Source organism: Denticeps clupeoides, chromosome 20 (genome assembly GCF_900700375.1).
Source record: "Denticeps clupeoides chromosome 20, fDenClu1.1, whole genome shotgun sequence".
In the NCBI taxonomy this organism is placed as follows: domain Eukaryota; kingdom Metazoa; phylum Chordata; class Actinopteri; order Clupeiformes; family Denticipitidae; genus Denticeps; species Denticeps clupeoides.
The window spans coordinates 15,954,841-15,979,729 of record NC_041726.1 but is presented as its reverse complement, the minus strand read 5'-3'; the positions used below and the strand labels follow the sequence as shown (position 1 = coordinate 15,979,729).

The window sequence follows — 24,889 nt, the reverse complement described above, 5'->3', positions numbered from 1 at the left end:
CCACGCTTAAAGTCTCGCGAGAGCGCAGGCGCTTCCTTTTCCGACGGAACCCGCTTCCAAGATGGTGAGTGTGGTTCCGAGCTCCGCGAACGGCTCGTACAACATCTGCCCTCATCTGTGCTGTTTTCAGCCATTTGCTCGGGTGCGGTCGAGGTGTCGCGGTATATCCGTCGAAAGACGTGGTGTGCGGCGGTATTTTTCGGTTTTGCCGGGTAGTTGGCCGGCTCGGCCCCGGAGCCGCAGCGCGTTCCCGCACTCCCGAGTTTCCCAATGAAAGGATCGCGAAGTGGACGCGCGGCGATCCCGTCCGGAATAGTTCTTTATTTTTATCTTCGGCCCAGCAAAACGCCCTGTGCGACATGTTTAGAGCGATGCTCAATTAACGGGATGTAGCTAATGTTAGCATATTAGCCGTCGTGGCTTGTGTTATATATTTTTTTTTTGGGAACTTGCACATTACTTTAGTTCCGACTAGGATAGTTTACGAATGTTTAGCTTCTTTCTCCCTTTATGTATATATAATATAATCTAGACTGTGCTTGATGACTCCTGGTTTGTGTGCTAGTTAGCATTGATCATGTTTCATTTCAAACGTGTGTGTGTGTGTATCTTCAGTCACTGGTCATTCCCGAGAAGTTCCAGCACATTCTCCGTGTTCTTAACACGAACATCGACGGAAGAAGGAAGATCGCCTTCGCCATCACAGCCATCAAGGTAAAGCGTGGGTGTGTTCTTGCCATGTTGCTTGGAAGTGTTTTGAATGCGGGTTGTGCTCACTGCTCTCCTTTTCAGGGTGTAGGCAGGCGGTATGCCCACGTCGTGCTGAGGAAGGCTGACATTGACCTCAACAAGAGGGCTGGAGAGCTGACAGAAGATGAGGTGAGTGAGGAGTTTTCGTAGTTCTGGCTTTGAGTAGGTTCCAGGAGACGTTTCATGAGCCTGGTGGCTTTTTTTTTTTCCTGCCAGGTTGAGAGGGTGGTAACCATCATGCAGAATCCTCGCCAGTACAAAATTCCTGACTGGTTCTTGAACAGACAGAAGGATGTTAAGGATGGCAAGTACAGTCAGGTATGTCTCTGCAGGCACCTTCGAACATTCTGGTTGAGGCTGGACAGTCAACTCTTTAGACTGAACACATTAAGTGTTTGAACTCACGTTGTAACAATCCAAACCTCTCTAGGTCCTTGCTAACGGTCTGGACAACAAGTTGAGAGAAGATCTGGAGCGACTGAAGAAGATTAGGGCCCACCGTGGTCTAAGGCACTTCTGGGGGTAAGCAGCCTGCTTTTTAAGGATCAAAAAGTTTGAACAGAGCTCTGCTTTGGGCCTAACGCTTGCTTGACTTGAGGGACATATTCCAGCAGAGCTAGGGAATCATAGTTCGGCGGTGTATTGGTGGGGATCTCATGATACGATTATCATGATATTGCGATATTCTTCAATTTACTGAAAATGTAAAAACAAGGTGCTGTGTGCATCCTATTAATGATTCAGCCAAAACTACGTAACATATCTTTTTAGAGGCCTGAATCGTGATCTGTTTCTGTATCGCTATTTTCTACACCCCTAGTTTGAAACATGACTTATTGACCTGATCCTCGGATGCATGCATTAAAAGTTCTCTTGGATTTTGAAAACTAAAGTGACATTATGCTTAGTAGCTGTCTGTGTTGTATGACTTGCTGGCGTGATTACATGACCTTTACCAACATATCTGATGTACTGGATGATATTTCTGGAAGTATGCTATTGCCATCAGTTATTTTGTTCTAATGTACACTTTTTTTTTTTTTTTTTTCTCCTCCTTCTCTCCCTATTTCCAGCCTGCGTGTTCGTGGTCAGCACACAAAGACCACCGGTCGTCGTGGTCGCACAGTTGGTGTGTCCAAGAAGAAGTAAATATATCTTTCCACGCCAATAAAGATGTCATTTAAAGTAATCCTTTGTGTGGGGTTTTCTTTTTTTCTTCTCCTTTCCTCTGTTTTAAATATTAGATGTTCGGTTTAGCAGTCTGTACCCTGGAAATTTATTTTGGTCTCTTCCAAAACACTATATTGTACATTTTTTTTTTTTTTTAAGAAATGCTGAACAGTCTTTTGAAGAAGCAGAACGTATGTAGATGTAAGAGCAAGCAATAGTGAGATGCTTTAAGGTGTGCATTTAGAGTGTAAAATGTACTGAATTACAAAGGAAACCCACCTGAAATTACATTTTAGTCTTCAGAGGGGTGGAGCATCCAGTAGTTTTTTATTCTGAACCAAAAAATGAATGTTTGACATTCGTGATATTGTGAAGTTGCAGGGAGGGCAGTAATAGTGTCTTTTAGTTCTGTTCTTGAGCCCTCGTAAGTGGCGTATATGCAGTACGGCTGGCACCTAAAGCTGTGTTTTAGACTCCATATCCTGAATATTTGCTCTTCTGGCAAGAGCGATTGAGACTTGATCCTCTCCTCTTCCATTCTTCCTCTTTCACTGCTGAGATGAAGATGACTGTGGAGCTGACTGCTGCTGTTCTTTGGTGGGAGCGTAGTACAGCTCCAGTGGTTTACTCACCTTCCAGTACTTCTCATTCACCAGTTCAAGGGTCAAGGAGCCATTCAGAGTCTTAAAAAAAAAAAAATTCATCAGGTGATTATTTTTTAATGACTTAAAATGAGGATCTAAGCCTCTCCTGGCCATAAGTACAATTTTCAGTTACTGTGGTCTTGTAACTGAAGGGTTCAATTCCCTCACAGTGCTCCCCAATCACCTTTCGCGGACGTTAAACGTGACACAGGGTTAAATGCAGACACCACATTTCTTCAAGGGCCAATCACTTATGTCAAATGTTTCAATCCAGGGTGCTGTTTTCAGTTCTCCCAAGATTGTAGTTGCATTTCTTTAGTTTCCTGTGCCCTTGTCCCTAATCTAACTTGTGCAGGGCTGAGTTTTTAACCCCTAATGTATAGGACAACACATGCATTAAACCAAGACGGTTGTGCTCACAGAGAACTGGCCGCCGGTCGTGGTGATATAGATGGTGTACTGCTTCTCGCTGACATCCCGCAGGTCTGCTCGACTCGCGTCCTCCGCCTCTCCGTCTGTCTGCCTGCCTGCGTTCTGTCTCTCCTCCAGGGCGATCCGTAATGCCAGGTACTTTGACAGGTGGTCAACCGTGGCATTGGCTGTGGTTTTGACGTACCTGGGTGGAGAAAATGTGTCTGAGCAATGATCATGTCTTAATTTTTGGGATTATCCAAATCAAATTAAGTGAGACTAAGCCGTTTTGCTTACTAAGAAAAAACACAAGTTATTCATCTAGCTAAATACATAGATCGTTTATGTAACCCTGTTCAGGCTGCAGTTTCCTGTGGTGGCCTAGGGGGTAAGGAAGCGGACCCGAAATCACCATGTGCTGGGTTGCACAGTTTCACAATGACAATCACTTCACACGTCAGTAGCCCCGCAAAGGTACAGGCTGTCAGTTAACGCAATCCGCCATCTAAAGCTCCATCATGCAAAAAGCAAGCCAAAGGGCATATTATCAGCATTCAGTTCTAAATCCAGCATATCTAATGCTGTTTCTAATGATGTTTTGGAAGGAACTATGAACATTCTAAATGTGGGGCTTGCTCGCCAGTGTAAGTTCAAATTAGTTATGTGAATAAATTATCGCCCAGAGAATTTCTAGCGTTAACTACATAATAATAACTGGAACAGCATAAACAAACCAATTAAAGTACTAAACACAGACACTATATTGAACTAACCATTCGGAGACGTCCTGCCTTAGTCACGGAACTACAACTTCTTCTGGAACTTCTCCATCTAGACCAGATTATGAGCCATCAAGTGGAGCTATGGCCCCAACCTCTTCCTAGGCCCGCCTATCTGCTCCTCATTAGCATTTAAGGCTAAGACACAGAAACGGGGCATCCTGGGGAAATCTTATTGTGGGACTGGTTCAAAGTGGCTGTAATTCTGCACCAAGGCAAATACCTACCGTGCTATTTATGTCAACTCTGAAGATGCCTAACCTTATACCACCAAACAAATTCCATACTTGGCACATAGAGCTACACTTAGTGCCCTTTAAATATAGTGAATGTCCAAGTCAGCAGTACCTGGTCCATCTTGGTCCAGGATGAGGAGGAAATAATGCTGAACGCACCTGGTCTGGTTGTACTGCTGTGTGTTCACCAGCAGGGGATGCGGGCGGAACACCAGCTCTATCTCGGAGGTCAGCGCGTCTCTGCAGGGCTTTCGAGGAGGGGTGTGGCCCTCTCCGTCCGCCTCGGGGCCGGACTCATCTGAGGCACGTGCCCTCTTGCTGTGGCTAGGTCCCGCTTCGGGGGCGTGGCTGGTGGGCAAGGAGGTCAGGTGCGAAGGGGCAGAATCGTGCGAGACGTGGGACCGCGCGTCACCGTTCTCCTCATCGCCGCTGAAGGTGGTGTTATCGCCCTCTTCCTGCTGGGTCTTGCGCACACGCTGGGCTCTGAAATGGAACACGGCCATGCGGTATAAATATGGTATGCGTATACTAGATATGTGAATGCGTGTTTAGAAAAGAAAACCTCTGACCGGTATCGTGCCTGCAGACGAATTCCCTCCTCGATGCTGAGGCTAAGTGCATGCGGGTTGTGGAGCCGGTTAAAGCGCTCCAGGGCGCGGTCCTGGTGGGCTTCGTACTCATCCCGGCTGGGATATATCTTGGAGATGAGTGCATCAAAGTTGGGGTCCTGACGCAGGGAACGCTTGGATACCAGCTTCTTCCTGCATGTAGGACACTCTTTGTTCCTGAGAGCAAGAAATGATCATGTCACAGTTGTCTTAGAATAAGCATATTCGATTTCACCAGACAAAGAAAAGGCACCCGTTTTACTTTATCAAAATTGTATTTTACATCTTCACATGTACACATATATGTACATTTGAATTAATTTGATTATGAACGCTTGTTGATGGGGTTAAGGCATTCCTAAATTCCAGGCATTCCTGCCTGGAGACACAATTTCCTCCCTGATAAATACAGCTTTTCTGCTTCTGATTTTCTGTATTGGACAAGGATATAGCAAGCATGCATGCATTGATGCCTCTAAAAAGATCTTTTAGAAAAGACCTTTAGCTAAATGCAATAGCTAATGAAGCACCATCGGTGCGTCTAGCGACTCCCTCACCCCGATCGCAGTGCTGTGACGATGCAGTCATTGCAGAAGCGGTGTAAGCACTCTTTAGTGGTCATGGTCTTCTTCAGCATGTCCAGGCAGATGGGGCACATGAGCTCGCTGTGGAGGCTCCTGGGGGACACCGCAATCTCTGTGCTGTCCATGATGGCCTCCTAACAAGTTCAAGAAAAAAAATGTACATATCTGATTATTAAGTGAAAGTGAAGTGACGTGTCCTCTGCTTTTAACCAGACACGCTCGGGAAGCAGTGTGTGTGGACGGTGCTTTGCTCAGTGGCACCTCAGTGGCACCTTGGCGGACCAGGATTTGAACTGGCAACCTTTCGATTACTGGTCTGTTTCCTTACCCGCTAGACCACCACTGCTCCACACACACACACACACACACACACACACACACACACACACACACACACACACACACACAAAATATATATATATATATATACAATGTTACAATGACTGTTATAATATGACATGTACAAATGTGATACACGCTTGTGAGTGCATTACATTTACATTTTTGACATTTGCCTTACAGTCAGTAGTTACAGGGACAGTCCTCAGGGTTAAGTGTCCTGCTCAGGGACATGATGGTAGTAAGTGGGGTTTGGACCTGGGTCTCCTGGTCCATAGGCGAGTGTGTTGCCCTCTATGCTCGTGGGTATTTTGTAGGGTTTCTGCGTCGTGCTACTGTACCTGGGGTGTCCTGTGCAGCTCATATAAGCTGAGCTCCCAAGTCTTACTGGGAGCCTGGATGTTGACAGGGTTTGCCATTTTCCCCGGAGAAAGTCCTGCGGGACAGAGTAGCGTCAGAGTAGACGTTAAAAAGAAGTGTAAAGAGTCTAAAGTTCGTCACTGCGTTCGTTTCGTTTGCGGGAGGTCGCCTTTCTTCGCTCTCTAGCATCCGTGAAGCTGCCCTACCTGCGCAGAAGAGAGGACAGGCGGCCCGCCTCCCGTCAACAGCGTCCCGCCGCGTCCTCACCATCCACCTGCGGCGCGCAGAGGGACCGCGGCCGGCCTCGATGCTAATTGTTAGCTCCCTTTGTTGGCAGTTTTGTTGATCTCGACACCACAACACTGGCGCAAACTGACGGGTTTTTTTTTTTTTTTTTTTTGTCCAGCGGATTTCCCCGCCCGCGCGGTGTTGCCAGGTGTGGGCAAAAAAGCAGCCCAAACGCAAGCAATTTATTTACTGGGTCCGCTTAATTGTTCGTTTCAGTTGTATGCTATGCTTCTGCACTCTCGATATATTCCATATATACATATTTTTCATATTCAGTGTTATTACTCGATGGCACCTTGTCGTTAGTCGTTATATGCTGTTTTGTATGCAGTATGTATGTAACTGTTGCACGTTAATTGTACAGAAGCATTCAGGTAAAACCCTCTGTGAGTGAGTGTGTCATTTTACACGCAGCATAATCGCCGTACTGTGCTCTTTGCATTTGGCAATAAAAATCTTTGATCTTGAAATATTTTTGTTGGTCTAATATAAGTAACTTGTTTACTTGTTTTGATTTTAATGACATCTAGAATATTTCACGAAGACCAGATAGCAGAACTTAAAACCTAAACAAGTGAACAAGTGAATTGGTTAAAAAAAAAACCCTGACATGGAGTAAATTGAGCGAACCTGGCCACGTCATCACCAACAGTCTCCCTTTGTAAGGGGCGACTGGTGGGTGGGGCGCACCCTGGTGGAGCGAATTTATAATTCCATACACATTTTACTGGAGTCTCTGGCTCGCTTGTCACTTCAAATTTCGGTTTCTATGAATCATATTAGCTCGTTTCGTGAATTTTCATATGGAGTTCATCCGCTAGGCAACGAGTTTTTTTTACACTTGACTTAATAGTGTTCATGATTCTGCTCAAAGTTTCTTGAAAAGATTAATATTTGATTTGGAGCATAAAATGTAACATTCGGAAAATACAGCAATGACAAAAAAAGAGCATAAACGTGAATCTTATGTTGCTCTGGGCAGCAGTCTCTGCTAAATGCAGTATGTGTAAATATAGAAACAGAACAAGTCATGTTTGAAGCTTTTAGTTTGGGGCATAGAAAAATAATATTCGGAACAATAAAATGTAATTTTAAATACATGTTTAAACAAATTCTTGTTTTCAATTTCTATTAAATAGGCAGAAAACTTCAGACACAGAAAATTTCTTCTGTCTTCCTGTACTTTTGACTTTTCACCTTATATTTAGAATCATTTCAGCAAATTTGAGTATACCTTTAGTTTGAATAAAGAGTCTATTACATGTGAACAATAAAAATAAATTGAGACATAGAAAAAATATTACTCTTATGATTTATTTGATGCCGATTTAAAACAAAACAGGTTGAAAAACATGATTTTTTCCAAATGTTTTATTTTATTTATGCAATATTTTCACTTTTATTGAAAAATAAAAACGCATATAAAACACAGCATGCCAGTTCGGAGTGTGAAGCTCTCTCTGACCTGTGTTTTTGCTCCATGCTGAAAGTCCCAGATGGCCGCCGTAAATACTATTGTCCCAGCTGACCGACAGGCAAGGAGCAGCGAAGAGGAATCACCCCACGAATCCCTAACTGTCTTAAAGTATGGATTAATCTGCAAACAAGCTTCCAACCAGGAGCTATATTCTGTCATCAGAGTGTTTGTGAAAGTTATGGTGTGTGTACTTGCACGTCAGGCATCATAGTGAGAATAATAAAAAGTTAAAGTAGGCCAGGTTTTAACAGGTTTGTGTGTGTGCGTGTGTGTGTGTGTGTGTGTGAGCATGGTGAGTGGAGGATTAGCTCCAGTGTGTGTCCAGTGGTGATTTGCCTGGTCAGTGGCTCTGTTGTGTGTGCACTCAGGCCATTAGCATATTAATGTTGGCTCCCCTTGATCTCTGTCTCCCCTTTCTCTTTCTCTTCCGCAATCTCTCCACCCCTCGATCCGCAGCGCTTTATCACCGTCCAGACCTAATCGTTCCCGTTCCTGATTTTGGCGACTGTCTGAACTCCCCTGATTTTTAAATAATCCCTCCACCTAAAATATCCCCTTCTTGCTTCTCTTGCTTAATCCCGCTCTCCCTGCCCTGCACCCCTCCTTCCTTTCACTTCTCTTGTTTTCTGTCTTCGTCCAGCCTTTTCTTTGGGATAAGCATGGCCCCCTCAACCCTGTCAAATACACACCCAGCGCATTTTAAAATTAAACTAAATGTTAAGTAGACATTAAATATTACCTATTACAATCAGTTAACAGCAAAATATGCAACACATAAATTAGTCATAATTATCTAGATAATTATAGTCATAATGACTTCTGTAACATCTATCACTGTTTTCTGGAGTGTATTTTATTATGTTCACTGTCATGCTTATTCTCTCTTGCTTCTCTTTTTCATTCATTTGCATATCTATGAATGAGAAAGGACTAAAATAAGGCAAGATCTCTGAATTGAGACATATTTAGACACTTTTTGGTGTCCTCTGCTCATCTTTATCTCAGCCTTGGTCCTGTTGTAGCCACGAGAAAAGCCACTTTCGCTGAACCTAAGTTTTAAGTCTGAGTTCTACTCAGCACAGGAGGACGCCATTAAGAGCCTACGGCGAGCGAAGGCGGTCAGGGGCATGATGTCCATCCACAACTCCTGCTTACACTCTGGCACACACAAGAATTGCGTTTGGACAATCAGCTCCGGACGGCCAGTGAAGGCATGGCGGGCCGAACAGATGGAGAGAAGTGGGGAGCAGAAGCCTGCATTGTGGCTTAGGCTCAATAACCGCTTGACCCTCCTGGTTACAAGAGCACAATGACCATTGGAGCACAGGTCACACAGGGCAGCCACAGTGTGACCAACACAAAGGGTGCTCTGATCAAAGGAGAGAGTTTCAGATAATGGTTTTACATGCCAGCACATCACACACACACACACACACACACACACACACACACACACAAATCTTTACAAAGCTTAAAGCTTAACATATAAAATTGAAATGAAAACCGCATAACATCACCAGTGTTCACTAACCTGTTCAAAGTACAAATGAACATGGAATCTGCAAGTTCGGAACAACGGCTAGAAAAGCAGAAAAAGGCATCGCAGCAGTGTGCAGGTCAGGTGCATCACGCCACTCTTCCCACTGCCCCCTAAGGCCAGTGTAGGAGATGCGAGGCCACCACAAGGTCACCGGGTTCCCCGGCGCACACAGATGTCTTGATGCTACCGTCTTTTTCTACTGTGCTACTAATGGAGAAGAAACCTGAAAAAGACCTCTACAAAAACCTGCAAAATATTCTCAATCTGATGTCTAATCTGGTTTAAATCAATAAAACTTCACATTCAACAAAAGATAGTGGATAGCCGTCCTCCAAAACTTTCCCAAAAGAAATAAAATCAACCTTACGAAGATCTATAGCTCCTCAGATTTTTACGAAGGCGAACCTAGGCCTCAATGGTGAATAAGAATAAAAATGTAACCAACGAATGAAGAAAAATCTTTTGTATGAAAATCCTTCTGCTGTGGAGAACTTGCGGTTCTTCTTCAGTTCCTGTCCGTCCATGTTTCCTCTTCGTTCTGCTCTTTTGTAACTTGCATCGGGCTCCCTCGCTCTACTTCTCCCTTCTCCAGCCTCGCCTCAACTGTTCCTGCGACCCCCTCTATGCCCGTCTTGAACCCTTCTGTTCGTTCCTCCCCCTGTCCCCCCAATTTCCTTCCCTTTCCCTCCATCCAGTCCACACAACCACCCAACCACCATCTCTCACTCTCTCTTGCTCCCCCTCACCCCCCTCATTTCATGCAGCAGTGGGGTTACCTAAGAGACTGGGCCTCAATGGAGAAAATCTCCTTTGGCACAATGAGCTGGGCGAGAGGCAGAGAAGGGTGGGGGGGAAGATAGTGATGCAGATGCTAACCGGAGGAACTGAAAATCTGAAATTGAATAGGTGCCTGCGTTTGTGCGATTTCGCCTCCACGGTCAGTTTTGGGCGGCTGCAAGCGGATGCCTGTGGGTAGGCAAGTGCAGATGAGGAATACACTCATTTTTTAAATCTTATTACAAATCTTTCCAAGTGTATATATATATATATTGTTTGTCTACCCTTAAAGTTTTTCTTATTTCTAAAAATAGAAATACATTAAACTCTGACATGTGCACCTAATTTTCTTGTACTTGTTACGATAACAATAAAGATATTCTGATTCTGATATATATCATCATTATATTGTATTTTAGTATGTTACATATGCAACATCTGACTTTCTGGTTACATCTATATCAACATCTCCGGGGGTTCTTCATGATTTTGCAGATATTTACCTGAAAATGTGGAGTTTAATGAGGACTGGGAGCCTTTAAATTAAGATAAGTATTTTTTTTCCAGACGCCTATGGGCCAGAACAGACCATGAAGACAGACACATGGCCATGTGCACAAAGAAACATACAAATACAGTTCATCAAATACAATTGTGAAAAACTATATTTAAAGTAGCACTAAATACTTCCTGATTCCATATTCATGCAATTATTGTATGTATTAATTTTACTTGCTCATAGGGGCATCTGAAACAATGTGAAATTCACCCATGTGGCTACACATGTATCAGCAGGTGCACAGGGTCCGGCACAATAAGAGCATCTGATTTCCATGTATATGACAGCGGCCAGGGTAAATCTTAGCTAGCGCTAGTAATGAATTTATCACAACCCAAGATTTGAGACACTGCAGTGGAATGGATTGTGCAGTGGAATGGATTGGGGTGCAGTGTATATGAGATTGTGTGTGTGTGTGTGGCAGTGGGGGTGGCAGGGGGCAGATTGTCCGCAGCTCAGTTGAATGAAGTTATATCCAAGGCCCTGTCCATCTGTTACCGTGGTAGCGGTGGCCACACTGTTGCCATGGCAATGTCCACACAAAAGGGTGTGGCGTGGGAACAAGTCCAGGGGTCAGGAGTGAGGGTTAAAGGGTCAGAGGTCACAGCCAGCTGGACAGCAGAAGAGGAGATGAGGGTGAGAAAAATGGGAGGGATTTATTTTTTAAATTTTCACAGTTTTGACCAGCCGGACACCAAACTGGACATTAGCATTGAACTATGCGGCGGGATGAAAGGAGTGTGTGTGAGTGTGTGTGTGTGGGGAGGTCACAGTGAAGGGCCTGCAGATCACTCTCTATGAGAAAGCCCTTATTTTAGCCACTGGTGCCTAATCGCGCATAGCATTTGACAGGCAATTGACTCTAGTCAATGTCTACGCAAATGAGCCCATTGAGAGATGTTTAAAATTTGTGTGTGTGAGCATGTGTGTGTGCACCCCTGTTTTTTGGACACATAAATGATCCGGGTCAAAGACAATTGGGCCATTGGAAATAGTTTATTCTTATGTCCTTTGAATCCAAATTTCTCACGACCGACCCAGGAAAGACCTGTGAGGACTCATATATCAAAACTGATCATTAAATATTGCTGTACGAACTATGCTGCTGACATTTAATGACAAGTTTAAAATTGGCCTTTAAAAAGGTAGGTGTTTAAAAAGGTGTGTTCGCTGAAATGATAAATTGCATTGATTGTTGAATAAAATTGTGTGTTTCATGTTCAATTTTTAAAGCTGATCAACATGGGTTCTGAGGAAAAGACGGCAATGGAGGGGCCATCCATAAGAATTGGGTGGCAGTAATAGGATTAAGTGCAGCCGTGGGGTAACATGGTAGTCTTAAGTCCAACGCTCCGTTTGACACCTTTTGTGGATCAGCAGAAACTGTGTTCAGAGCAAGACCGCACAGCACAAAGGCTTTGAACATCATGTTGTAACTACAGAGGCGCTCTCGGAAGGAGGGATGAGTGTAAAAGAACGTGACAACTCAATCTGAAACTTTTTTACCTGTTTCAATACAATCCATTCAAGATATTATTCCACTGAATTTACTCAATTTCCATTTTTTTTTACATTTTTATACATTTTATTAATCCACTAAGACATCCATATGTGGCAAAAGTAAAAATTGGCCCTGCACAAGATAAAGCTATTTGGGCATTATGTCATTCAAATATATTTGTATGCGTTATGTGAAGATAAAAGGACCTCTTTTTGCCATTGCCTCTAGGTGCTTGCTACGGCTGCACATATACTAAATTTGGATCGATACAGAGAAGATTAGCTTGGCCCCTGTGAAAGGATGACACACAAATGTGTGAAACACTTAGTGATGTGTTGACCTTAATGTGTTGACAGTGATGACCTTAAGTGTCCCTGTAATCAGAATGCTGCCGGTTCGAATCCTGATCCGCCAAGGAGCCACTGAGCAAAGCACCGTCCCCACACACTGCTCCCCGGGCGCCTGTCATGGCTGCCCACTGCTCACCAAGGGTGATGGTTAAAAGCAGAGGACACATTTCGTTGTGTGCACCGTGTGCAGTGCTGTATATCAAAATGACAATTACTTCACTTATTATGCATGGTGACATTTCTAGGACCAAAACCAGAACACTAGAATGGCTCCTCTTGTTTTCTGTTGGTTGTCTTGTTGTGCATCATGTGCAAAAAATGGATGCAACAGTGGGATTGTCTTTTTCCACGTGTAAGTTATGGCTCAGACTTCCACAGATACTTGTGTGGATTGAGATCTTTAGACTTAAATTAACCTTGAATCTTTCATTCAAATTTATTTTGCCCCTTGCTCTGTTTGATTTATTTCTATAACTACATTCTTTAACTATGGACAGCCAAAACAGAGAGGTTCAGGATGCATTTCACTAATATGTATGTATGTAAGTATGACAAATAAATGAATCTTGAATCAATATATTGATGTAAGATACTGAAATTCACCATGGCATTGTTTCTGAACACTTTCTTCTGTGTACTTCCTTGATCGGAAACATTATTGCACTCAAGAGTTCTTTGTTATTTCCCTTCTTCACCTGATGGGTCCATAACTCTGACAGTCTAAATCTAGAATCATCAGACCTTCTTCCAGAGTCCAGTCCTGGTAAGTTGAAGTTTTTTTTATGATTAGACAAGTGGCTACACAGCTGTTTATGGCCACAATTCTTGTTCTCATTGCAAAGTGCATGTGGAAATGCTTTTCAATCGAATGGAAATGCTCACATTGCATCAAGATGGACGAGCTTCATTTGAGAATGGGGGATTTCAAGTTATGTCAAGTTGCTCAGCCAGTCCCCTGTTTCAACACTTACAGATTGCGGATTGACCTGTACTGTTCTTATTTTCTTTCTGTGAATGAGCTACCTTGAAGCATGGCACTGTCAAAGTCATACTCCATTTACGCAGGGCTGGCGTAGCATCCTATATTGTCCATGAAATGTAATAAACGTATACTCTCATGAACTGATTCTCCTGTCTCTGCAAAGCACCATCAGAGGATGTCATTAAATTGCCACCTACTAGGAATGCTGTGTTGCATTCTCAAGACGTCAAGACAATGTTTGAGCTTTTTATACCACCATCTCTTGAGAAGATCCTGCTTCAGATGGCCAATATGGAAGGGAGAAGGGTATTTGGCAATAACTGGATGGAGACAAATTCGAATTTGGTTTTGGTCCAGTGTCATGGTCCATTTAATGGTACTGAGCCACTTGAAGATCCCTGAAGCTATGGTGTTGGTGGCTGTGGTGGCCCTCTGGTTCATTTGAGTGCAGGTACTTCTCATCAGCAGCTTATTGCCAGGAACCAGGATGAAGAGTAGCTCAGAGAGAGACAGATTACACTTGAGTGGCACATGGTGTACATGCTGAGTGCAAAAAAACCTGTGATGTCTACATAGGACAGCCTTGGTGAGATAAGTGTCATATCATATGTGAGTATTAACTCTTATTTAATGCTTAAATAATGACGCTGCATCTGAGTTCCGAACATTAGCACCAAGGCTGTTCCAGAGCAGGGCAGCTCTGTAGCAGAAAGCTTGTGTAATTCTCGGTACCAGTAGGAACCCAGAGTCTTGTGAGTGTAATTTTTGTGTAGAGCAGCACTCTGTTGGTGTTGTCATTGTGAAACACAGCACACATTGACGCAACAAAATTTGCTCAGTGGCACCTTGCTGGTTTGGGATTCGAACCGGCAACCTTATTGTGGCAAGTTAGCACCGCCCCTGATTAGGAACCAGCAGTCATGTGAAATAGTTGCCACTTGGCCAGCCCAGTTGCATCCAGGCATCACATAGCCCCTTCTAAGAGCACAACACCCTCTCGCCCAATGGAGGTCACAGGAGGTGGCAGTGCAGTTGGGGGCAAACACTGGAGTTGGGGGCAAACACTGGACCCCCGTGTTTCCAGCCTTCGCATTCTGCCAGTTCTTCTCCTCCTCCATATGGTGCACTAAAACATCTGGGTTGATCCTGGCGCAGCAGGATCAGAGATCTCTGTTTTTCATGTGTAGAGAGTTAAATTATGGGTTAAAAGCAGAGGACACATTTCGTTGCCTGCACTGTGTGCTGTGCTACAGTGTTTCACAATGCCAGTCACTTCACTTTCTCTTATTCTATTTGGTCTTTGCCCAAAAATTGACTGCTGGTTTTTGTAGGTCATCATTTTTTCTCCTGTTCATGACTGGGGAGTCCCAACTCAAGTCAGACTCACAGGTAATGCATTCACAGGTGTCCATTTCTTGGTGCAGGAGGGGTTGCAACAGGAAGGGCATTTTGGGAGGGGTTGCATCAGGAAGGGCATTTTGCGAAAACTTTTGCCAGATGAATTGTGCTGACAAGAATCTGCTGTGGTGACACCTAACAGGAGGAGTTCATTGCACATATACAATACAGGCCAAGTTTGGACACACCTTCTCATTCAATGTATTTTCTTTATTTTCATGACCATTTACATTGGTAGATTCTCACTGAAGGCATGAACACATGTGGAGTTATGTACTTAACAGAAAAAGGTTAAATAACTGAAAACATGTTTTATATTCTAGTTTTTTTTTTAAATAGCCACCATTTGCTCTGATTACTGCTTTGCACACTCTTGGCATGAGCTTCAAGAGGTCGTCACCTGAAATTGTTTTCCAACAGTCTTGAAGGGGTTCCCAGAGGTGTTTAGCACTTGTTGGTCCAGCTCACCCCAAACCATCTCGATTGGGTTCAGGTCTGGTGACTGTGGAGTCCAGGTTTCAACTTTTTGTTAAGTACATAACTCCACATGTGTTCATTCATAGTTTTGATGCCTTCAGTGAGAATCTACCAACGTAAAGGGTCATGAAAATAAAGAAAACACATTGAATGAGAAGGTGTGTTCAACCTTTGGCCTGTACTGTACGTTGGAATTTATCCTAAACAGCCTACACATGTATTTATTGAGAAAACACTAAATCCTGGAGCTTTCATCTTTAACCTGACATGTTTTGCTATTATTTGTGCCTAAACTAAAGGACTAGCCAAGCACAATCAAGAAGGGAAAGAAAAAAGCAAATATAACAGTTGACTTAGCATTGAATAAGCTTGGAGTTCAGACCACTATCGCGCCTGCACAAAGAAAAAAGAACCCCAAAAGAGTGATGCATTAAATTAAAATCATCCAGGGACAGACTCTTAGGGCCACAGACCTTGAACTCAGGCTAGGCCATCTCCAGGGCGGGGTGCATGATTGTCAGAGGGTCTTGTGAGGTCAGCAGGGGTAGAAGGGAAGGGGCCAGGGCCGCCCCAAGGTCACAGAGTCAACACAAGAAGGGTGTGGTGGGGGGGTGGGTGCCGGCAGATTTTGGGGGGCAGATGCCCGATATGCAGATGTAGGTAATCGAATCGAGTGGTATTCAATTGGGCTTCTTGATTTGCATTATCACAAAGGAGGCCCATTCCCGTCTTTGGTTCAGAGGTCAATCGAATGCCCCCACGAGACAGAGAGACAGAAGGCTGGAGAGTTGTGAACTTGAAGGAAAGTGGCCTTTGAGACGAACCTTAGTGACCAGCTGCTGTGGACAAATTGAACCATACAAATATGTCTGGCCACTGTTTTATATTTCTCTAGTCTTTATATTTTATGTGTATATTTTTAGTTAAGTTTTCTTTTCTTTTCCTTCATTACCAACTAAACAAGCTTAAGACAGCTGACAACGGACAGACAAACGTCTTAAATCATTTCCCAGAATAATTAATACTTTTAAATGCTCTTTTCTAATTGTATAAACTACGGGGGATCCGCACAGACGCTATACGCCATCTCACGAGATGTCACAGTCCCGAGAAGCGATTTTTCAGTGGCTGCAGAGATCTCGCGAGACTACGATGAATTGACGGTGTGCCACGTCTGAAAGTGTAACATCCTCTTAGCAGTACAGTATAAGCCTAGGAAACCCGGATACTGTCTGTTTTCCACACATACTGACCCCCCACAGTCCAGGCTGTCATCCTGGTGAGTAGAAAAGCACTCGCGTTGGTCTAAAATGACGCGCTCTGTATTGCACGCTGTGGCAGCATTTCAGTCAGCAGTTGTGCAGAGCATGCTAACACGCTAGCATGGTTACCCTTGTAATTAGCGTTTTAGTTGGTATAAAGCCTGAAGGGCAGCTAAGAAGATGCCACTGCCACCGGAAATGTGCGCAGGGCGATCAGGTCACATTTTCAATGCTCAAAGTATACTTTTGTTTCCACTTCCACCGGTTCATAAGCAACTGTTTGCCTGGTGCAAAATGAATGGAAGTTTTTTCGTGTTTTTCTCAATGAACTCTTTTCAGATTATGATTAGAAATAAAGTTGTCACCATGCAACCTAAGTACTAAGCAATCAGCCTGTGAAAACCTTAACTAATTTCGTCGTAGGAGATCTGGTTAAATTAATGGTTTGTTTTGTTAGAGTGAAATGTTCTTGGTTTAAAATGTTTTGTGACTTTTGGAAGAGCAGGAGTTAATCATGTTTTTTAATTATTATTCTTGCTTTGATCAGACAAGATGGCTGCTCTGCAATGCACTATGGCACTAACACTGCTGGCACTGGTGGTGGTGGGGTTCCACTCTGCCCAGCTTTCTCAGGCACACATGCATGGCCATGGCCATCACCATCACGGGCACCATCATGGAGAAGGAGGCTGCCATGGTCACTCTCATGGGCAACCTGTGGTGAAGATGCATCATGGGGCAAGCAAGTGGACAGCAGAGGCCAACTTGCCAGAGGAGGATGTGCTTGACCAACATGGCCACCATGGCCACTCGCACGAGGACCATGATCCACATGGCCACCATGGCCACTCGCACGAGGACCATGACCCACACGGCCACTCGCATGGCCACCATGGCCACTCGCACGAGGACCATCACGAACACGACCACCATGGCCACTCGCACGAGGACCATCACCAACACGACCACCATGGCCACTCGCACGAGGACCATCACCAACACGACCACCATGGCCACTCGCACGAGGACCATCACCAACACGACCACCATGGCCACTCGCACGAGGACCATCACCAACACGACCACCATGGCCACTCGCACGAGGACCATCACCAACACGGCCATGGGCATGAGCATGTGGAACTGCATGGCCATTCCCAGCAGCACAGTGCAGAACGAAGGAAGCGAGAAACGGAAGGAGACAAGCGTGACATGTTGGAGTTGTGGATGCAGGTATTTTGCACAATTAAAGAATCTATTGTAAATGAAGGGCTTGTTTAGTATAAAAGTGCATGATGATTATTTGAACAGCAATATTTGTTGTTGCTTTACTCATCCACTCTAAGAATATTCCAGTATTCTGTTTGTCTTTTACTTTTATTTTTACTGGCCTAGACTAAGGGAAGTTTCTTTTTAATGAAAGTGAAAGTGAAGTGATTGTCATTGTGCAGCTCGGATTTGAACCGGCAACCTTCTGATTACGGGGCCACTTCCTTATTCGCTAGGCCTTCACTGCCCCACTAATATCTAATGTTATATATTACAGCTTGTCTTGTTATATATTTTCCATCCCTGTTTAACTGGTATAGTAAAACAAAGTGTGTATGTTGGGGGATGGGGTCATTATTTTAAAAGAAGGGTTAGTGTAGGAGTAATTTATAAAGCAAAAGAGGTTTTTCACACATCTAAGAACCTTAATACCATTGTTGCTTTTAGTAAAAACCATGGTGAAAGGGCAGTCTGACTAGCTGTGTCAACACTTTCCCATCAACATGTTACATATCTAACACTGTGAAATACTTAAGAACAACGTATGTAACAGTATCCCTGAAGACAATTTTGAACTTCAAGTGTTTTGGGCTTGTTTCAGCATGAAGTTGAAGCATGAGTGCTTTAAAGTGATTTTTAGTGTGTGTAAGGCCCAAATATGAAAAAAAAGTTGATTACAGACTGTGCAGTGTAAACTTTTACTTTCTTACAACACAGAAACTTAATTTCCAACATAGAAAGTTGAAGAAATCAGAATGTCTCGTGTTTTTTTTTTAAGTAAAAAAAAAAAAAAAAAGAATTCCATGTGTTCCGATTATGGTCTAAAAGAACTATTGTTAAAAAAATATTTTTATTAGTTTGTTGGCAGAAACCCATGTTTAGTCACTCAGCAGAGTGACTAAAAAACTTCTCTGCAGTTTTTGCACAGTTTCACAGTTCAGGAAATGATGCAGGATTTTTTTGCAGTATTGCAGTATTCTGCAAATGTTTTCTAATCTTACATTTATAATGGTCCCATATTGTGTCAAACCATATTGAGAGAATATACACACACAAACACGCCAGGGCTGTGCATTGGCAAGGATCTCACAATATGATATGCATCATGGGACACGATACAATTATATCACAATAAATTGTGATACTGTACATACTGTGCGATATTCTACAGTTCACTGAAAATGTAAAAACAGTGCTGATATACAAAATGCTTTGATCGGTCTGTCATGTTTCGAAATTCCACTCTGTTTGAAAAGCCAAGCAGTAATTCTACAACACCATCTACAGGAGTGGAGGTTGTAGTCACACACTGATTCTCATCTCATCTCGCTGACCTCACTAAAGAAAACACCAGATCTCCAGCATAGAGGTTCAGGTTCTCCAAGTGACCTGACACTAGGTCTGAGATGCGCTCAAATCACAGCTTTCACTCTCAACCAATAAGCCAATCAGAAACAGAAACAGTTCTGAGACTGGGAGTTGTCATTAAATTGACATAATCTCTATTACTGAATCAGGAATAGCCTAGTGAAGAGGGAAGAGTATGTAACACCCCATTTGGGAAGGTGACAGTTGCTGACATTATTCACAAATTGAAGAACCATAAAATAAATGTCTATGATTTCAAGGCAGCTAGGACCGTAGTCACCAAGAAAACAGTTGGTAACACACTACGCCTTGAAGGACTGAAATCCTGCAGTCGTTATGCTTTTCACGGCGACAGGACAACTGCACTGGGTCAGAGGGAGGATGGATGGGGAACCTCCTTCCCCCTGCCAGGGCATTGAATATGGCTTGTAGAGGATCTGTAAAGAGGAGTGGGACAAAATCCGCACTGAAATATGTGCAAACCTTGTTTCCAACTACAAGAAACCTCTGCAAAAGGGATCAAATTCTTATTTAATTCATGAAAATGTGAATTAATTTATAACTATTTTGAAATGCATTTTTCTGGATTTTTTGTTATTCTGTCTCTCAGTGTTCAAACTGATCATTTCTTTGTTAGTGAATTTAAAGTGAGACTGACTAGGTTCTGTTTTCTTACCTCTGAACAGGCAGTGGGTGCCACTCTGCTCATCAGTGCTGCACCCTTCCTCATCCTCTTTCTCATCCCGGTGCAGTCCAACACAGACCAGCACCAAAGTCTCCTGAAAGTTCTGCTCAGTTTTGCTTCAGGGGGGTTACTGGGAGATGCCTTCCTCCACCTCATCCCGCATGCACTGGGTGATTTGCATTATGTGGTCAAAAATAGTTTTTGATATTGTTATAAGGGTTTGATCAAAGTCAATTCTCAACTATAGCCATTTGATAATGAAAAAGCAAAGCTTTTTTCTACAATAATCTATTCAAAAACGAATTTGAGGTACAACGTGGATATCTAGTTCTTTATGGTGAAATGCATTTTATTAATTAAACGTTTTTATTAATTACAAAAAATGTGATTACATTTTCCTCAGAAACCTCTTTTACATCTACATATGTCCAATAAGACCAATAGAACATGCACCACTTTTATTCTCATGATTATTTTAGATGGTTTATATGGACCAAGAATGGCTAATTGGTGGTTATTGTTCACATTTCATAGCTGTAGTAGTGTTGTTTTGATCCAGGACATTTCTGGTGTGTGTAAAGATATCGTTATCTGGTGTTCTTTGTCCACAGAGCCCCACTCTCACCATGGAGATGAGGGACATGGCCACTCACACGAAGAAGTACCACTTGATCACGGGCACTCCCATGGTACTCACTTGTTATTTTTTGCCAACTGCCTTTAAGTCTGATTGCACCAGACTGGCTACAATATTTCAGCTTTGCTTTATTCTAAATAATATCTAAAATTCTTCACTTCAACAATGACTGGGTGCTGAAACATTTTGAAGAATAATGTGTAAGCTGTAATGATGATTGTAAGAAAGTACCACAAATTGCTCATAGTGTGGTAGAAAGCTATGTGTGGTTTTGTTCAGGAGTGAAGCATGCACACATGATGTCAGTGGGACTGTGGGTCCTGGGAGGAATCATGGCGTTCCTGGTGGTCGAGAAGTTTGTCCGTCTGCTGAAAGGAGGACATTCTCACTCGCATGGACATTCCCATGGTAGGCACACATCCTTGACTTTCATTCTGACTGAGAAATAGCAAATCAGAATATTGATCTTGTTGCTGACATTGGGGCAGTAATGACCTAGTGGGTGAGGAAGGGGTGCAGTTTCAACCAGCCAAGGTGCCACTGAGGTCCCCTTGATGAAGGTACCGTCCCGACAGACTGCTCCCCGGGTGCCTTTCATGGCTGCCACTACTCACTAAGAGTAATTGTTTAAATGCAGACATTTCATTTTGCGTCACCATCTGCTGTGCTGTGTATGACAATGACAATCACTCTCACATTCAAAGCAAAGGATAGTGACGGAGAAGAGGACAAGGACGGAAAGAAAAAGGACAATAAGAAGGTTGACAAGAAAGTGTCTGGTATGGACATCGCAGTTAAGTTTTTGTTCTACTATAAAAAAAGACCATCTCTAATAAACATCTTTTTTTCATCTAGACATTAAGGTGTCTGGCTACCTGAACCTTGCTGCTGATTTCACGCACAACTTCACAGATGGGCTTGCCATTGGTGCCTCTTTCCTGGTTGGTCCAGCTGTTGGTACTGTAACTACCCTCACCATCCTGCTGCATGAAGTGCCCCACGAAATTGGTGACTTTGCCATCTTGGTACAATCAGGGTGCACCAAAAAGAAGGTACAGCAGTCATTTATTATGCCGGATTTAGATGATAATTGTCCCGTAAATGTTTTGAGGAATATGGCTTTGTTACCAATCAATTATTTAGGCCTTGCCATTAATCTATTAGTAGACAGATGCATTGATAATAAAAAGATGCGATGTATCAGACATTTTTTATCTAAGTTGCAACGGTTCACTGTTATGAGGAAGCAGACCTGCCATGATATTTTTCATTTTATGCTGATTTAGCGTTTTCTGCACTAGGTTTTAAAAAAAGACTCTTAACAAATTAGGTCCACCACTGGATTGCTAAGCTACAGAGCCCCCTAGGGGTCATATAGTAGAAAAAAATATTGGTGACATGTGGCAGTCCAAGTGGCCTGACCTGAGACCTGCAAGATGGGAAGTACGGGGAGGACGTTCTCCAACAGCTGTAATGTAAGTAGATCTTATACGGTACTTTGCATGTTGATAATGCATTCCTATAATATCGCTACGACACTGTTACAGTTCCTCAACTGTTTTTGTGCTATGTGGTCGCCATGCTAATTAAGAATCTATCAAACATGCAAAATTACTCTGCAAACGTTTAAATATTATAGGAATGCATTTTCAATATGATAAGTACTGTATAATGTCTACTTCTGCAGCAGGTCTCGGGTCAGGCCGCATAGATTGACCTTTTTTTTTTTTTTTTTTCCCCACCTAATTTTTATTTCTTCCATGTCACTTTTTTTCCCTACCACTTTTCAACCAAAATATTGTTTTCTGCTACATGACCCCAATATATTGGCCCTACTCCAGAAATGACATCCACCCAAATAAAAGCAGGCTACTCTTGTCCACATTGTTGGGCTAAAGACAAGCTGTTTGTTTACTTCCTGTTTTGTTGTTTCCTTTTTTCCTATTCAGGCCATGTGTCTGCAGCTTCTGACAGCCATCGGCGCGCTAGCTGGCACAGGCTGCTCCCTCCTAGCCGAGGGCATTGGGGCAGCCGCTACTGCATGGATTCTCCCTTTTACTGCTGGCGGATTTGTCTACATTGCAACAGTGACAGTCTTGCCGGAACTACTGGTGGGACGTTCCAGCCTCGGCCAGTCAGTGATGGAGATCCTTGCACTGCTGTTTGGAGTGGGAATGATGGTCCTCATCGCAGAATATGAGTAACGGGAGAGGGAGGGATGAAGGGGGAAAGTTTGAAAAAACTTTGTCCAAAGACTCAGGATCTTATGAATTAAGAAAGTAATACTATGTTACTGCTGGAGGGAGAACGGGATGGCTTGGGGAGGTGTAGATTGTTTCTTCTTCTATTCTGACAGGTGGATGATTTTGTAAGAGGACTCCACTACATTCCACTTTTTCGGTTGACATTTCTGCAAAAAGCTGTGCCTCCACGAACAAGCACTTTGAGGCTTGTAATTCAATAGGGTCATTAGACAAGTGTGAGATTGTGGGCCAAATTGTTGTCCAGAACACCCAAACCTCCTGCATACATTTCTGCCTAGCATCAGGTGATGGGGACATTTTTTTTCCAAAACTTGTCATTGATGTACTGTTCTTGTTGTATGTGGCAGAATAAACAATTTCCACAGGCCATTCCAAAAGCTGGATGTTGAATTTGAATGAATTATGTCCTGTCATGCTGCAAGTGTAGATGGTTCAATTGTCATTAGGAAGTGTAGACCACTTCAACGTTTTTATGTTATCAGATATCCATAGTCTTTCAGTGGAACAGCTTTTATTCAGTCATTGATGTCAGTATAACGCTTTAGTGTTGCTGTGGTTAGTAGAAATGTGAAATCCTATCATCTTTGCTCGCTACATGCATACAGACTTAATGTAGCGTACGAGGCTGAACTTTTTCGGTCCACCTATAAAAAAAGCTGACGTCACGCTAAGCACCGGACTAGTATACGGTGTGCGGCCTGCACACCTTCTCTCATTCTTTTGCCTCATTCTTTTCAGTATATTTAAAAACAAAATGATGACAGGTCTGTCTTTGATCATTGAATCTAATGCATTCTGACCACATGCAAAAAATATTGATTATTGTTTATGGCTTAACGGTGAATAAAAGCTTGTTTCCTCCATTTCCCTTATGGTCCAGATTGCTTATTTCAGAATTCACAACCGGAGCTGATACTGAATAAGACAGAGTACCAGAATACAAATTTTTATTGAATATTACTGTGGAATTTTTTATTATGTTATTGATACCAAGAATTAACGAATTACTAATGTTTGGAACACAGTGTAAATATTTAAGTCCAGTCAAACGTTCCATAACAGTTCAAACAGACAACCCACATTCACAAAGTCTCCTTGTCTTCTACATGTTACAACCAAAATGATACAGAATCTTAATTAACCACATTTAATCAACAGCAGCAAGTCAATCATGGTTTGCAAACACAGGCCATCCATTTACAGATACAAGCAAAAAATCTAAGCAAATTTGATCTGTTTAAGCAGTGGCGCGCAGTTTTCAATTGATGGTGAAGTGCGTCACTACGGCAAGCATTCCGGGCCAATAAACGGCTGTTTTTTAATCGTGTACCACAAACATTTATCACACAAACCCAAAAGAGCAAAATCGGATCATTTTCAGTCAGAGTGGGAGGAGTCAAATTCAATGTCTTATATGCAATGCGAGGCTTTACTGAAGCCAAACCTATGCACAAAAACTAGACAAACACAGCCCAGAAGTAAATTATTCACGTTCTTGCTGAAAACAAGACATTTTTCAAGGACTGACAATTTGTTAAAGAAGCATTTGAGGGGTCTGCAGGTGACTTTAAAATAAAACTGAGATCATGGATGGATGTGCAGTTATCTCAGAGCACAGGTATACGCTGATGTGAGGGAATGGCACATGACATTGATCTGAGTGCTTCCAGTTTTAATAAGTTTACTGATCTGATGAATGAATGATTTGGAGCTGCAGTGTAAGGATAAGCATATAATCAACGTGGTCAGTTCTGTGAAGGCATTTAAAAGCAACTACAACTGCTGTCTGGTAGCAGGCTGCAACACTGTGAACTGCAGAACGTCCCTCACATGCAGGCAGAACTTCAGCATCAGGGCAAAGACTCTGCAACTTGACTTTTCAAGTTATGAGGAAATCTAAACATCTTGTCAGAATTTTAGAAGCGATTTGCTGACTTTGCATTCAGCTAACCTATTGGCAGATAAATGTGTTTTCCATTTGGTGCCGGTATTGATGTGGATTGCGTAGCTTCTACAGTAGTAGCACTATATCCACTTGAATAGCTCTGCTCTTGAGAATGAGGTTATCACACTGCAAAATGATACTGAAATGATATCCAGTGCAACAACTCAACTGGCATGAAGTTCTGGAACCTACTCCCGGTATCCCACCTGTGGTGTGATGCGTTGTCGCA

General features: G+C 42.9%; 3 protein-coding genes and 1 non-coding gene across 5 annotated transcripts; 3 read left to right on the top strand and 1 right to left on the bottom strand.

Annotated features, from left to right (window-relative positions):
- Positions 1–6: 6 nt before the first annotated feature.
- rps18 (ribosomal protein S18) lies at positions 7–1,939 on the top strand. Its single transcript, XM_028963988.1, has 6 exons — positions 7–64; positions 616–714; positions 793–879; positions 967–1,068; positions 1,181–1,272; positions 1,824–1,939. Exons 1-6 carry the CDS (start codon positions 62–64, stop codon positions 1,897–1,899), a joined length of 459 nt encoding a protein of 152 aa, XP_028819821.1. The 5' UTR covers positions 7–61; the 3' UTR covers positions 1,900–1,939.
- A 289-nt stretch (positions 1,940–2,228) lies between these two features.
- LOC114770225 (E3 ubiquitin-protein ligase RING2-A-like) lies at positions 2,229–6,267 on the bottom strand. Of its 2 annotated transcripts, XM_028963965.1 has the most exons (8): positions 6,088–6,267; positions 5,863–5,957; positions 5,156–5,316; positions 4,560–4,775; positions 4,150–4,473; positions 2,985–3,180; positions 2,553–2,603; positions 2,229–2,474 (listed from the first exon to the last, which is right to left on the bottom strand). In XM_028963965.1, exons 1-8 carry the CDS (start codon positions 6,149–6,151, stop codon positions 2,469–2,471), a joined length of 1,113 nt encoding a protein of 370 aa, XP_028819798.1. In that variant the 5' UTR covers positions 6,152–6,267; the 3' UTR covers positions 2,229–2,468. The 2 variants fall into 2 exon arrangements, with proteins under 2 accessions (XP_028819798.1, XP_028819797.1); XM_028963964.1 differs by having other exon boundaries at positions 2,229–2,603.
- A 5,984-nt stretch (positions 6,268–12,251) lies between these two features.
- On the top strand, positions 12,252–12,358 carry LOC114770921 (U6 spliceosomal RNA). Its single transcript, XR_003743507.1, has one exon. It is a non-coding gene; the product is annotated as a U6 spliceosomal RNA (small nuclear RNA).
- A 4,022-nt stretch (positions 12,359–16,380) lies between these two features.
- Positions 16,381–23,582, top strand: slc39a7 (solute carrier family 39 member 7). Its single transcript, XM_028963960.1, has 8 exons — positions 16,381–16,509; positions 17,040–17,725; positions 19,816–19,984; positions 20,426–20,503; positions 20,731–20,859; positions 21,156–21,230; positions 21,307–21,503; positions 22,401–23,582. The coding sequence occupies exons 2-8, from the start codon at positions 17,045–17,047 to the stop codon at positions 22,653–22,655; spliced, it is 1,584 nt and encodes a 527-aa protein (XP_028819793.1). The 5' UTR covers positions 16,381–16,509; positions 17,040–17,044; the 3' UTR covers positions 22,656–23,582.
- The last annotated feature ends 1,307 nt before the right edge of the window (positions 23,583–24,889 follow it).